Raw genomic sequence first — 15,384 nt, 5'->3', positions numbered from 1 at the left:
TTACTTAGGGGGGTGGGGAGGCGAAAGGGATGTAGTCTAGATATATTGTGAAGTGAGTGGATCCTTTTATTGTTTACAGTTTGTTATCTTGTCTTTCCTACATGCCTTATGTAGTCAAGATATATTGTGAACGGAATGAAGCATGTTATTGTTCACAGTTTTTTATCTGGTCTTTCCTACTTGTCTTAACTTTCTGGTGTAGACATTTAGCCAGATTTTGGGAAGTATATTCACAGAGATAAAATAGAACTATGATCATTTGTGGAACGTTTCTAGTCACAGACTGATAACCACTGAAAATGAAACACTTACATTAAATATATCTTTTAAAACATTGATGAAATGTTTTTGACAAAAAAGAAAAAACACAAAAGACGCATTTAATAAAGATTTTGGCTACTAGTGCAATTATTTTTGTAGGGAAAACAAACAAGCATTACAGGGACTAATTTAGAATTTGCAGCCATGATAGTGCGACCTACTGCACATCTTCCCATACCTATTTGAGAATGCAAGTGTGTTATAGACACCCAAACATTTAGCTACTACTTAAGAAACACTGGCATTCCAATTTAATGTATGATTTTAACACGTAGATAAGGATAACTAATGACATTCAATAGGGAAAGAATTAATAAGCCAATTAAATGCTTGTTTGAGAAGTGATGTAGTCATACATGTCAGCTAGCTAAAATTAAAAATAAAGTTGCCTTCTAGATCAGAAGCTATATGCCATTTTCATTAATTTCTCTTTGTGTCCCAAACTGTCTACGGTTAGAACTGATTATTTCCCTTCACTAAATTATGGCTTAGTTTCCACACAGGTAAATGTGCTGCTTGGTTAGACCTGTAGTTACTTTGTGTAAAGCTTCCACCTCTGCATCGTGGTGTGCAAAAAGGGCTCGAAGCCGAGTGAAAATTGACATCAGGAACAACAGTAAAGTATGTATGGAAAATAATTTTAAGGACGGAAAGAAGGGATCCACTATCGATTGTTCGTGCAGGACAAAAGGATACGCAAATTCACATTCCCAAAAATAAGGAGACAATGTTTGAAGTCTAAATGAGGTGTAAAAGTAGGTCACTGATCCATCACCACAGGGAAACAGACATGCAGGGTTGATTAAAGTACACCCGCCAATTGAGGAATGTAAGATAAAGAATAAAGTATTCTTTTTTAAATCTTTTTATTAAATGGCGCACTCTAACTTGTGGGAAACACACCGCTGTTGGGCGGGTCCGCTTCCCGGCATAGCTCCACGCAGTAGCGCCATCTTGGAAGTAGATGGTGCCGCTTCTCGGCGCTAGCAGGTAGGCTTGACGCTCTAGTCGTCGGTAGGACGCTGGGCGGGTACATAAGTGAGTCATGCTGACGCGCAGCGGTTACGCGCAGCGGGGACGCCGTACTGACGCCGGAGTTACGCCAGAGTTCAGCCGTCTGCGCCCGTCCGCGCTGAGGACGGGCTGGACCCCGGAACTCCCGCTGTGTACGCTTTTCCTTTTAGGGACGATTTATTACGCGATCTGCTGTCTCTTAGACCCCTTGTACATCTGTGCCATCATCGGCTTTCCCCGGAGGTCTTATGTCAGGCGCGGGCATGCCCTTCGTGTAAATCCTCCCTTAATTTTTCTACTCAGGCTATTAGGAATCCTGCTCTCCCTCTTCCTGGTCGGTCCCTCTCTCAACCCAAACAAGGTTTTCTGATTAATGCGCGGTCTCTCATTAAACATGGCATAGCGTTCCACGACTTCGTAAGCATGAGGCAACCTGATTGGGTCTTTGTTACTGAGACATGGGCGTCGGACTCCTCTGGTCACGACCTCCTTTTGACTATACCGGAAGGATATGCACTCCAGAGGTTGGATAGAGTGCGTTGTAGAGGTGGCGGACTGGCCATCTTTTTTATGTGCACACTCTCTTGCACTGTAAAACCTCTATCTACTCCCTCGGACCCATTTGAGGCCCTATACTTCTGTATTGCGAGTGCCTCGTCGAGTTCCTTTTCTGGAATTCTTCTATACAGACCTCCAGGTTCCAGAACCAATTTCTGTACTGAGCTTTTTAGAATTTTGGAACCATACTTTGGTAGATCTCATTTTACCATCCTGGGTGATATGAATTTTCACCTTGAGGACATGGCGTCTAAAGACACATCCTCCTTGGTTAATTCCTTGGAGGCATGTGACTTTGTCCAAAGGGTACTCCATCCGACCCACAAAGCGGGGCACACCCTGGATGGGATATTTTCCAACGACCCCAGACTAACTGTCTCCATGCCTGTACCGATAATTTGGTCCGACCATCTAGCAGTCCCACTTTCCCTGGACATTCCTTGTCTGAAGGATAATTTGGGTACTAACAAGAAATATCTTAAAAGAAGCTTTAGGAATTTTACGAATGAGGCTCTGGCCCCTTTCATCCAAAATATCAATATCACTTCACAGCGGATGGTGGATGAGGCGGCTCAAGAACTCACCGACTATTACCAAGGCTGTAGATGAGTTAGCCCCCTCCTCACTCAAAGCTGTGGCGCGACTTAAGCCAACTGCCCCTTGGTTTACGGATGCACTGAGGCTTCTTAGACAAAAATGCAGAAAGAAGGAACGGGGATGGCGCAAATCGTGGGATCCTAAAGATCGAGAAGTTTACAAGGGTCTGTTACGAGAATACAAAAACAGAGTTATTAAGGAGAAACAGGTCTACTTTACAAACTTAACCTGTTCTCTTACATCATCTAAAGAGCTCTTTAAGATCGTAGACTCTTTATGCTCTCTCCAGGCACCCGATCCCGTGGTTGTTTCTCAGGACCTATGTAATAATATCTCAGACTTCTTCTATAAAAAAATAGATGATATCTACCTAGCTCTACAATCACAGAGGATCTCTTTGAGTGAGGAGAGCTCCTCTAGAATTAAACTTCTCGAATCTTGGGATCTGGATGCCCCTCAGGCCTTTAATCGTTTCCCTGTGCTCTCCCTGGAGGGTCTCAATCTCCTCCTAGATACAACGAAATCAGCTTCTCCTCTGGACCCGGTCCCTCTGAAAATACTAAAGGACTGTAGGGATATCATTCTTCCTCCAATGTTAGAAATAATGAATGGAGCCATGGAACAGGGTATTTTCCCGGTAGCATGGAAGAAAGCTACTGTAAAACCTCTCCTCAAAAAGTCCACTCTAGATCCTGGAATATTGAAGAACTTTAGACCAATATCCCTTCTCCCGGCCCCTGCTAAGATGTTGGAGGCCCATCTGAATTGTCATCTCTCCAACTTCCTTGATTCTTCAGGGTTTCTGGATGGGTCCCAACACGGTTTCAGAAAGCTTCACAGCACGGAGTCTGCTTTGACCAAGGTCACGGATAATATCCGCCGGAAAGTAGATCTTGGTCAATCCACCGTGCTAGTACTGCTGGACCTTACAGCAGCTTTTGATACCCTGTCTCCCTCTACTTTAACATCTAGGTTAAGGGAGGCAGGGGTAGCAGGACCGGCCCTTAGTCTCCTGAGCTCTTTTCTCCATCAACGAGAGCAGCGTGTAATGCTTGGAGACTACCTCTCCCCTGCTAAGTCTTTGCAATGTGGGGTGCCACAGGGGTCGGCTTTGAGTCCGACCCTGTTCAATATCTACGTGGCCCCCCTTGCAAGACTAGTAAGATCTCAGGGGATGGAGGTTGTGTCGTATGCCGACGACACGCAGATTATGGTGTCCCTGACCCACCCTGTGAATGTCGCAGCGTCCAACTTTAGGTCCTGCATGCAACTTGTTGCAGAGTGGATGATTCTCAACTCCCTAAAGTTGAACGGCGACAAGACAGAAGTCCTGGTCTTTGGCAAAGACCAGGGCCTGTGGTCAGGTGAGTGGTGGCCTTCATCCTTGGGCATCTGCCCCACTCCTACACAATCTGCTAGGAATCTTGGCGTCATTTTTGACACCCGGCTTTCCATGGAACTCCAGGTCAATAGGACGGTGGCCACCTGTTGGGGTGTCATTAGGACTCTGAAAAGAATTGTCCATTATCTTTCCCCACAGGCACGTAAGCAGGTTGTGATCGCTCTTGTTGGTTCACGGCTCGATTACTGTAATTCACTCTACGCCGGGGCCAACAAGGGCCTCCTGCAGCAATTGCAGGTCGTACAGAATGCGGCGGCGCGTTTTGTACTGGCCCTGCCTTGGCTGACATCTGTGACCTTGGCCAGGAAGAGTCTCCATTGGCTCCCCATCCCTTCCAGAGTTTCGTTCAAACTTCTTTGCCTCACGTACCGTGCCTTGATGGCCGGTTCGGCTGATGCTCTGGGATCCTTGCTCACGAGGTATGTCCCGAACAGATGTCTACGCTCTCTAGAGCTAAAACAACTGGTAGTCCCACGCGCTAAGAAGGCTAGATGGGGGAGCAAGGCCTTTTCCATTCTTGCACCCCAATTATGGAACACACTTCCCCTGGAGATCAAACTACAGCCTTCACTTGATCTCTTCAGGAAAGCGTTGAAAACTTGGTGTTTCATTAAAGCATATCAGTAAGCTCTTGTATCTGACTACCCCTAGCTAGTTGTTTGAGTTAGGCGCCTTGACGCCCATTGGGCATAGTTGCGCGTTATAAAAGCCATTTCATTCATTCATTCATTCAAACGTTGTTAGTTGCAACGTATAGTGTTCCATACACAGGAGATTGATTTCATGCAGAAAACTTTACATTTCGAGTCTACTTTCATGTATTTCAGCATTTATTCCAGATCGTACCCTAGTTAGGCAAGTGGTAGTTGGTAATCATCTCACTTCACCTGTTAACATTGGTCCCCCCCACCACCCCTGCCATATTTCCGAGGCCTCTGTATTTCACCCAGCTGTTACATATTTTTCCCCATTTTTGTGGGCAGCCTCTCTCTCTCTCTCTCTCTCTCTCTCTCTCTCTCTCTCATCGACAACCTTTTCAGCTGTACTGCTGTCCAGGTCAGTCTTACATTAACCTACCAAAGGGGAGGTTGGGCCCTCACGCTCTGGCGATATTTCTTTTGGCTATTATTGCTGCCACCATTAACCAAATGTTTTGATATATTTTCCAAGCCTGTTCACCCACCACACACAGGATATGCCATCTGGCCTCCGTGGGAATTTTTTGCCCCTGGACATCTGACATGATTCGTATCACCTTTCCCCAGTATTGCTGTATAACTGGGCATCTCCAAATGATTGGGGAAAATTTGCTTTTTGGTTGCAGCCTCTGTGACACAGGTTTGTAGGGATACGCCCTAACTTATACATCAGCATTCCCATAGAGTAAGATCTATACAGGATCCTTAGTTGGACGAGTCGAAATCTCACTCCGACTGCTACCTCCCTCTGGCTTTTTATTGCTTCGGTCCAGACCTAGTCTTCCCAGGCTTCTTGCAAATCCCTCATTGGATCGGGTGCATTGAGGACATAGCCTTTTCAAGGATCGGATCCAGAAGAATAAAGTATTCTTGAAAGCTGCAGAATATACAATGGTGTTTCCATGTAAGAAAATAAAAGGGTCTTCTCTATTTCATAGATACCTAGGTGAACTGGATATACAATGTGGCCGCTTTATGCAGAGATGACATGCTCGGCCAGCAAGCTTCTGTCTTATAAAGTTATCTTTGAAATACTATAAGATCATGTGCCCAAATGTGCCATACTTATGGTGGAATATGTAGAGCCATTCATGGGCCAACTAAAAAAAAGTGTTTTTGTGATATACCTCATATAAATATAAACTATTGCATGGTCTCGAAATCATGTCAAGTAATACGGAGCAATTAAGAAATCATAAGTATTATTTGTCCTTCAACTGAGACCAGGGACTCTCATCATTCAGGCGGTGTTCTTAACGCATATACCCACTGTTGCTCCTTTATCCACAGCTGTTGGTATCCAGGTCTTATAGTCATTCAAAATTTTCAAGCATCACTCATTCTAGGTACTCTTCATCATGTCCCTGTCCAAGAAAATGGCAGCTCATTTGGGCATTAGTGTGACAACATCTAATGTTACTTCTATGTTCTCAATTTTTATTTTGCCTTCTTTATGGTTATGCTTCTATATCAGAGGTCAAAGGGGCAAGTGATCATGTAGATGGCATTCTCTGTATCACAATAAGCATATTTACTGTGTTGCCATAGGTACATGGATCCTAAGTCCATTTCATTAGTTGCAACTGTAAAAGGACACACTGCACCTCCAACAAGGTTAGAGGCAGACTACCAGAGGCAGGCTCTAAATCGCTTGTTACGGTTGAGTTCTAAGCTTTGTCCTAAATCAAATGAGTACCAATGAATACCAGTGGTGTTTACCCTGATTAAAAGAAAAGGGGGGTTTGGTAGGTCTGCTGGGCCCGTGTTCAGACAACACCAATATGTGTTACTAATTTTCTTATAATATCATTAGATTTACATGAATATGTTGTCACACAGGTAATATCACTAGGTATCTGGATGTTATTTTTAAAAATGGCCTTGAGTGTTACCTAGTCCTTGTTTCTTTGCCCCGTTGGTAATTCTTACAGGACAATTTCTATCCTGCAGTTTACAGACAGTTCGTTGTATCTAGTCATTTTCATATAATGCTGATGAAGCTGGGAAAACAGACCATAGAGAAGATTCCCCCACAGAGAACATGAATGTGAACTACTGATTCCTAGCAGCAGATTACAATCGGTTGGTTTGTTAAAGACCTCTAAGGCAAGGCTGACGTTCTTGAGCTTAATGCTATAGAATAAGACTGACAGTTGGTGACTACTTAATGAGAGGGTGAGTTTAAGATGTGTGTCCTGAGTGTTGATCCATTTTATAAACTAAAGCGCTTCATCTTCGTTAGCTGTCAAGAAGATAAAATGTTGTCTATGTAATGACACCATTGCCTCTGATTTTCTCATAATTGTGGACATAGGAGCAAAGCCAAACTTGGTGAAAAGGTACTGCCCTACATGTTATTGCACAACTGGACAGCTAGCTGTTCCTCACCTTTTTAATTGGTTCCAAAAAGCTCCACTATTCACACCATTGAAGACAGCACTAGAATTCACAAAATAGGCACATACGTAATCCCCAGTGATGTGGATAATGCAACCATAGTAGGATCAAAACTGTTAAAGTATTAGCTAATGGGTAGCACTTTCCCCTAAGGCCTGTTTCATATAAAGGCAAAAGTGGGTTAGCCGCTGCACAGAATTCTAATTCCAGTCAATCAACTTATATCCTGGTTGTGAAGACTTAATATGGAAAATTGTTAAATACATATAGGTGGTTTCCTTAAAATAATAAATGTTTAAAAACGGTCCAATGGCTAAGGTGTATCTTTAGTAGATGGTTGTATCTTGATCCACGTAAATAAGTAGCAGAATTTATAAACTACTTTGTCATTGATTAACGAATTGTAGATCTGAGATTTTAATTTGTCCACCTATATTAAATGTTGAATTTTCGCTATCACATAATTAGAGCCAGCAGACAAAGAAATGGTTATTTCTTGATCAGTTTATAAATATTGTAATTGTATAAATTAGTCACACAAATTTGATGAGAAACTGGAATATGGAATGATAGGAGTCCCTCAGTTTATGTGTAGCCCAAGCATGTAGGTGAGGATGCAGGACAGCGGACTTTAAGATGGCCACTTCCATGCCCCTTCTGAATGAAGCTGCATTGCTCATTCCACTCTCTCTCACTTACTATATGGGTTTTGTGACTGATCTTGAACACGCGACTCTCAATTGAACATGCAGAGACGTGCTCACCTCACTGAATCAAAACTAGTTTCAAAATGTCAGCATCAGGCTAGCAAAGATGCATCACCTTGACAAAGCTTGTTGCCAAGGGCATAGCCAGTAGAACAAACGTAATGTACTTATGACCCATGTTCTTTTGCAGCTGTGGCCAAAGAAAATGGAATTCCAGCAACAAGCACCAGCATGATAATTCACCATTGAACATGATAAGGACCCACGCCCCCACACCTAGCCCTCACTAACAAAAATGCAGGCACTGCATGAGTTGCAAGTTGCCCAGGGCTAGAATAATCATAAAAATACCTGCAGGTCTAGTAACTTGAATATTCTACTCGACCTAACTGTAAAGTACTTGACCCATGAACTAGCCTCAAATCGTGTGATCCTAGGGATCTTATGGATCTGCCTTTTTCTTTATTATCACATTAGAGAGCACCTTCAAATACCAAAGTTCACTGTTTCTGCTGTACAAAAAAACTCTTTATTTACTAGACTAAATGTTTGCTCCATGTATGACAAGAATCAAGCCCATATAAAGGGTACACATGATCCCTGGCTAGCCTCTTAGTTCACTAATAGCATGGTTATCTGCGCAGGAGCAGTATTAATTCCCAGTTCATGATTAGAAACTAAATGTTCATAAATGTATTACTAAAGCATGATGTGGTAGTGCGCTGTCATTTACAGATGGAATATTTTCCATTGAAACGGCCACAAAACTTTCCCACTAACATAGTTTTACTGATATTAGCGCATAAACAACGTTTGGAAATTGGGTTTCAGCAAAAATATTTAAAATTTGCACATCACCAAGTAAAGCGTTCCAATTTGTTTTGCTCCCATAAAAATATTTTTTTCACCACAGAATTACAAAAATATGTCTTCATAACTAGTAAAATATTTGAACAGTTACCTTATTAGCTATGTCAGTGTTGTGTTAGAAAATAAGCTTGACATCTTGGAGCCTTTCATTTCACATGCTTTGCACAGTTCAACAGTCACACAGTTCACGTTACAAAACGCTCTAACTTCAGTCACAGAAAGAAAAATAAATGTAGAAGGAGAAACTGACTTTTGACTGGTCTCTGAAAGGCAGCAAATGTGACAAGATAACAAGATTTAAAGTCATCTTTATTGCTCTTTCACTTTGTGAGCAAGCAGAACACCGGTTGTCAGCTCGCCAGAATGGGCGAATAGTTCCTAAAAATAGCTTGTCCTGAATAAATCTTGCTTCACATTCCGAGTAGATTTTTCGAGCCCGGTAGCCGATTTCTTAACCGTGATAAAACTGCAGCTGTACTGATCTCTAGGATTGTATTGCGAGACAGATAGGGCATAAACCTTTCAGTTTTAGGTGAAGTTCTATTCTCACCCATTCAAAGTGTTATATAAGGGGTGTGGAACTTGTCTGCTCTTCCACAAGTCAGGGATAGACTCAAAGGACACTGACACGACTGAGGGTGCGGCGAAAAAAGCAGTTTTAAAAAACAGTGTTCAGGGTAGTTTTATTTTAATCTTTATGCTTCAACTTCCGCATTCCTTCCCGTGATCCCACTGCGAGATGCTGTTTTGCACATTTCGTTTAATTTTCTGAATCTGTTTTAACATCTTGATGCTCCGATTATTGGCACATGAGTAAAAATACTGTATTTTTATTGACTGGGCGTGCTGCGAAAAAAACAGCTTTTATAAAAATAAAAAATAAAGTGTTTCGGGCAGTATTTATTTTTAATTTTTGTATTTGGTTGTACATGCTGCTCCCACTTCCACGATCACATTGGGCGACACCATTTTTGTTGATTTGTGCTCCAAGCCTTTCTGCTTCCGGATCTCGGCCATCCCCAGCCATGCTACCAGTAAGCCTAGCCACAAGTGCCCAGCTAGAGAATATACTATGGGTGTGCTTCTTGAATCTTAATCCTACTTCCTGCAATCATAATATTGAGCCTGCGAGGGCTGTTGAGAACGGGGGGAACCTTCGGCAATTTAAAATCTGGCCTCTGATGTGTTCAACCCCACCCTCAACATGTTGATGAATAACTCTCTGGAATTGGAGTTTGTTCCTGCAAGCGGGAAACACGTGCTACTGCTCCCTGCTGTAAAAAAACATTGGCTGATCCTAAAGTCCTTAGCATCTTTAGACCTATTACTTTTCTTCATACAGTTGCTAAACTTTTGGAGAAAATAGTCAACAAGCAGTTGTCACATTTCTTAGAGTCCAAACTACTCCTGCATAACTCCCAATTGGGATTTTGTGCGGGTTACAGTACTGAGATTGCCCTGCTCAAAGTATCTGAATTCATTAAGAAAAAGATTGATCAGAGCTCCTGTGTGATGGTCATGCTTTTGGATCTGTCCTCAGCCATCAATACTGATTCCCATGCTATTTTACTAGATAGAATTGAGAGAATTGGTATCAGAGACCAGGATCTAATTTGGCTAAAATCTTTTCTGTCTGATCGCTCTCAAGCAGTCTTCCTTCCACCTTCATCCAAACTTCGGACTTGCGGCGTGTCCCAGGGTTCAGCACTCAGACTTATCCCTTTTAATATATACCTTGAGACTCTGGCAAAACTGGTGGAAACCTTGGGGATGCGGGTGGTCTCTTACGAGGATGACACCTAGCTCCTCTCGGCCTTACATTAAAATGTACCAGCAACCCTGAGCTTCCACAAGCTCTGCTTGAAGGCAGTGGTAGAATGGATGGAGGGAAGCTGCATCAAACTAAACAAAAAAGAACTGTGATACTTTACTTTGGCACCAAGTCCATCACTGCGGGCTAGCTTATAGTGGCCACCTAAACTGAGTGCTACCCCCCCCACCCCCCAAATCCCCAGCACTGATGGCCAGAAACCTCAAAGTAAAATGTTATTCTATTCTCACATTTAAGCACCTATTCAAGACTGTATCTGCTTTGCTACCTTTAGAGCTCCCAGCCGGATGCTCCACCTTATTCCTGTGGACTTACGAAAAACAGTTATCCACACACTGGTTAGGGCCAAACTACATTATGCTAACAGTTTGTATTTAGGCCTACCAGCTCTTTTCAACCCGGCTCCAAATTATCCAGAACTCTGCCGCACAACTTTTCTTGAGGATCCCCGCACTCACCAGACTCTCTTTACCTTCGGCATCTCCACTTGCTCCCTGTCATGAAATGGATCCAATTTTAAGGCACTCACCTTCAGAGCCTTCACTCATAAAGGTTCTCTTTACATGAGAAGATTCAAGCCCTACCTTCAGTCCAGAGCTCTGAGATCTAACAATCTCACATTGCTATTAGTTCCCTGCATACACAAATCCAGAAGCAGCAGGCGTTCCTTCACCTACCTTGCCACCACATTGTGGAATGCACTCCCGCTCAGCTTGCAGACCCCATTTCAAAACCCTACTTTTTGACCCCAATATAATTGGCGTGTAGACAGACAGTTTCTCCCCTTTACTTACGAGCTTTCCACTAGCGCTGGGATGCCTCTTAGGAGGCAGCTATGCGCTCTATGTGTACTGTAGCCCTATGTTCCTCACATTATAAATAGATATGCAACTGAATGATATGTAAAACACAGTGAGATCATAGGTAATGTAGAGAAAAACGGCACGGAGTGCACTGTGGATACTGCTTTAAATAGGCAGGTACTGAGGGGCAGATTTTCAAGCCCTTGCGCCTCCCTGCGTCACTTTTTTTGACGCAGCGGTGGCGCAAACAATGCAGTCAGTTTACAACGTGATGCATCTAGGGAGTTGTGTCACGTTGTACAGCCCAGCGTCACATTATACCTGCATCAGGTATAATGTGTGCAGGGTGGGCGTTCTCCACACAAAAAGCCATGTACTGGACTTGTGTCACTTTTATGAGCAACTCCAGCAATGCGTCACTTTTGGGCCAACAGATGAGTCAGAATGTTAATCCTTGCACCATGGAGCACTATGTTGTAAATACAACGTATCCATGGTGTCGCAAGGACATTTGCCGCTGGCGCAAGGAAACTGAAGCATCTATGCAGATGCGTCACTTCCTTGTAAATGTGCCCCCTAGTACCTTCACTTTTTTTTATTGGGTTTGCAAGGGAGTATAGCAGCACTTTTCAGCAGGAGTAACACACTTTGGGGCAGACTTACAAGGCCCTTGCGACAACTTTATGCCTCTGTTGCGTCACTTCTGTGATGCAGCGGCACCATAAACAATGCGCCATGATGCAACATATTTAAACTGTGACGCATCTAGGGAGATGCGTCACGTTGTAAAGCCCCGCGCTACATTATACTTGCGTCAAGTATAATGTATGCAGGGTGGGCGTTCCGTCGCAAGGAAGCCTTGTAAAAGTGACGCAGCGAAATCTACAAGATTTCACTGAGTTACTTTTACGACGCCACTGCGTCAAAACCTTGCGCCTGCTTGAAGCAGGCGTAAGGAGTGACGCAGCATCAATCAATCAATCAAGAACATTTGTAAAGCGCGCTACTCACCCGCTAGGGTCTCAAGGCGCTGGGGGAGGTGGGGGCTGCTACTGCTCGAAAATCCAGGTTGCTTCCTGAAGGAGAGATGGTCTTGGGTGCGTCGTAGGTGGGTGGGGAGGGTGTTCCAGGTCTTGGCCGCCAGGTAGGTGAAGGATCTTCCTCCGGTGGTGGTTCTGCGGATCCGTGGGACGGTGGCGAGGGCAAGGCTGGCAGAGCGGGGTTGGCGTGTAGAACGTGAGGCGGTTGTCGAGGTATACGGGGCCCAAGTCGTGGAGAGCCTTGTGTGCGTGGGTGAGGAGTCTGAACGTGATCCTCTTGCTGACGGGGAGCCAGTGCAGGTCCCTCAGGTGGGCGGAGATGTGGCTGTGTCGGGGGATGTCCAAGATGAGTCGTGCTGAGGCATTCTGGATGTGCTGGAGTTTTTTCTGAAGTTTGGCGGTGGTCCCAGCGTAGAGGGCGTTCCCGTAGTCCAGACGGCTGGTGACGAGGGCCTGGGTGACCGTTTTCCTGGTTGATGAGATTAGGCATTCCAGACCATTGCTGGAGTTGCGTCGTGCTTACGACACGACTCTAGCAATGCGCTGCCTTTCTGCCAACAGATGCTTCACACATTTGTCTATCCTTGCGCCACGGTGCGCTGCATTGTATATGCAACACATCCATGGTGGCGCAAGGCTATTTTTCCATCACGCAATTCATCTGACGCATCTCTGCTGATATGCGCCAGTGCTTGTAAATCTGCCCCTTTGTTACTGAGAAGTGTGGATAATCCCAAATTTAAACCATGTGGATGCGAGCACAGGCTCTTTCAGACACACAGCCACACACATGTGGTTACTAGCAATTAGGATTTAACACCCACACAATCCCGGGGAAATGTTTGAGAGGCTCCCGTTATTTAAAGATTTAATAGCTTATTGGGGGTAGGGTGACGTTATTACCATCAGCTTGGTTCCTATGGTTGTCTCACGCACCACTAATATTTAATTTCAAATGCAGATATTGGAGGGCAATACTACACGAGGTTCTTTTCAGTATCGCACGCTGTACACAGCACAGAATTAGGAATTGTATGCACGATCTCTATCCAAGACTCCTATTTTACAATGAGAAAATATATGTAATCCTTTTCTCCAGCCCCCAACTAAATTATCCCAATCTAAAAAACGCATAATTCCACTTGACGCACCCAAATGTTGGGATTTACAGTTGGGTCACTCGTGGTGGCCTACCCTCGTCTTTTTGGACTTCTCAACTGAGCCCTCTCAAGGACGATCTACTGCCTGATAAACGTATTACGGCAACGTACCCCTCGCCGGCACTTACTGCTAGCCAAGCTCCACGGTACCCGGGACACAAACGCCTCGAAAACCTTCTTGGAAGCCGCCATCTTTGACAGGACACAATTCGTGCGGCTCTGACCTTCCGCACAAACATAGAAAAGAGACTACACTTGAAACGGGCGGCAGTCATCTTCGAATCTGCTCTAATAATTCAAAGTCTCCCTATGAGCGGCCATATTTAAATAGAAATAAAAACTTTGTTATGCAGGCCATACACAGTGTGCTTTACTGAAACTTAAGCAAGACTAGCAAAACAGCAAAAATTATGGAATACTGTTAGCCGAGACTCACGTGCGTAAACATTCTTATCATAACATCTGTAGCAAAACAAAGCTAAGTGAAAATGGGAGAAGTTTACCGTCTTCAACAAAGTTAAGGAAATATCACATTTAAAATGATTCACGGTTAATAATATCTTGCAACAACTTCTGTCCCAACGACATGGGTCATCTATACAGGTCTGTCTTTTGTTTCCATCCGGTGTGTCACGTTCATTCACTGCTGTTCTATGCGGCATTGAGGTACTACGAGTCACGTAGAACAAATCTATCCTTGACAGTTGTGGCAATTTAGGGTGTCGACTCCGATTGGTTCGCGAATCGCGACACTGAGGTTAGGCTATTTTAATTAAACATGGCAGCCGGATTGTCGGCACGTGAATCGGGGGAGGACGCCTTCAGGAAACTTTTTAAATTTTACCGGCGCCGAAATCCGGCACCAGACTTTTCTGCAGTCACCGACTTCTCACCTAATAGAGGTACTGACAGCAAGGTAAGAACCTGATCATCTGTGATTAAACGTTAAAAAAAAAGTCCGATATAGATATTAGAGAAGGGACTAGATTTTGAGAAACAGTGGACATAGAAAATGGACTGCGACAGTCAACCCTGCAATAGACACAAACCTAATGCTAAAGTTGAGTTTTGTTTAAGAGTTGAAAAGTATTTAATAATTGTAATCAATATTTTAGTTCATTGGATGCAAGTTAGTTCGATTTGCATATTACAAAGATTTTTGTGAAGCTTTTATCTTTTACACAATACCATATAATTGCTGACACGGTCTAGTGTTCCAGCATAAAACCCTATGTAACCACCCACTCCCCAAGGGATGGCCTCTACGCCCACCCCACACCCATCCTTCACAGCTGTCACTGGTCATGTGACCTTTCTAATAAAAAGGGTCCGGGTTCATGTGCTGTTAGTACCGTATTCTTGGTGTCTGTGTGGTCATGCAGCCTGCATGAGGGCTTAGGGTCCCAACCCCTACAATGGTGCTGAGTAGGTCAGTCCCCACGTGGGAGCTGTCAGCTGTTTGATGTATGTTGTTATGGGGGGTAATGGCCTGAGCTTGAGGCACCCCGTCCCTGCTGCCTGAACGATGGCACCTGAAGCAGGGCAGGGATGAGGCTACTTGGAGGACAAGTCCGACGGCTTCCGCCAACTATACCACACAGCCGCCCACTGTACTGATCGGCCCTGCGGAGAGAGAGAGAGAAGAGACTAAGCTCCCCCGCAGTCTGATGACCCAACTGCCACCCGCCTGCCTAGTGGCGCATGGACAGGAGGACAGCATGACATGGTGGGGGCCCTGCCGACTAGCAAACGAGCCCAGGTCAATCCTCAAGGTACGACAGAGACTGGGACTGTGCATGCACTTTCCCAGTTTGCTGAGGCACCCGCAAGGTGCTCCACCGGCCGTCCCGGGGCGAAAGGAGGGTGAAGAGCCTTCTGGTGTAGGACTGTTGCCTGAGCGGAGGAAACGTTTGTCTCCATAAGCACCGGGGATATCCTGGGAAAGCGCAGAGCGGCTGCCCCCTCAGCCGTCATCCCCACACGTCT

General features: G+C 44.5%; 2 protein-coding genes across 4 annotated transcripts in view; one reads left to right on the top strand and one right to left on the bottom strand.

The window, feature by feature from the left end:
- Positions 1 to 15,384, bottom strand: part of SLIRP (SRA stem-loop interacting RNA binding protein) — a 29,759-nt gene that overhangs the window by 11,518 nt on the left and 2,857 nt on the right. The window contains exon 1 of one of the 2 annotated variants that reach the window (XM_078659976.1): positions 13,527 to 13,667. The exons of the other annotated variant lie outside the window; for it this stretch is intronic. Within the exon in view, the coding sequence (XP_078516102.1) occupies positions 13,527 to 13,590 (64 nt within the window). The 5' untranslated portion in view covers positions 13,591 to 13,667. Of the gene's footprint in view, positions 1 to 13,526; positions 13,668 to 15,384 lie in introns of those variants that run through there. 2 annotated transcript variants of the gene reach the window in all.
- ALKBH1 (alkB homolog 1, histone H2A dioxygenase) overlaps positions 13,908 to 15,384 on the top strand; it is a 53,112-nt gene continuing 51,635 nt past the window's right edge. Inside the window, exon 1 of one of the 2 annotated variants that reach the window (XM_078659974.1) lies at positions 13,908 to 14,314. In XM_078659974.1, the coding sequence (XP_078516100.1) occupies positions 14,177 to 14,314 (138 nt within the window). In that variant the 5' untranslated portion in view covers positions 13,908 to 14,176. Of the gene's footprint in view, positions 14,315 to 14,729; positions 15,171 to 15,384 lie in introns of those variants that run through there. The other variant, XM_078659975.1, reaches the window with a different exon arrangement.

The sequence above is a fragment of the Lissotriton helveticus genome, chromosome 9 (genome assembly GCF_964261635.1).
Source record: "Lissotriton helveticus chromosome 9, aLisHel1.1, whole genome shotgun sequence".
Classification (NCBI taxonomy): Eukaryota; Metazoa; Chordata; class Amphibia; order Caudata; family Salamandridae; genus Lissotriton; species Lissotriton helveticus.
The sequence above is the reverse complement of the archived record's forward strand: the minus strand, read 5'-3'. Positions and strand labels throughout refer to the sequence as shown.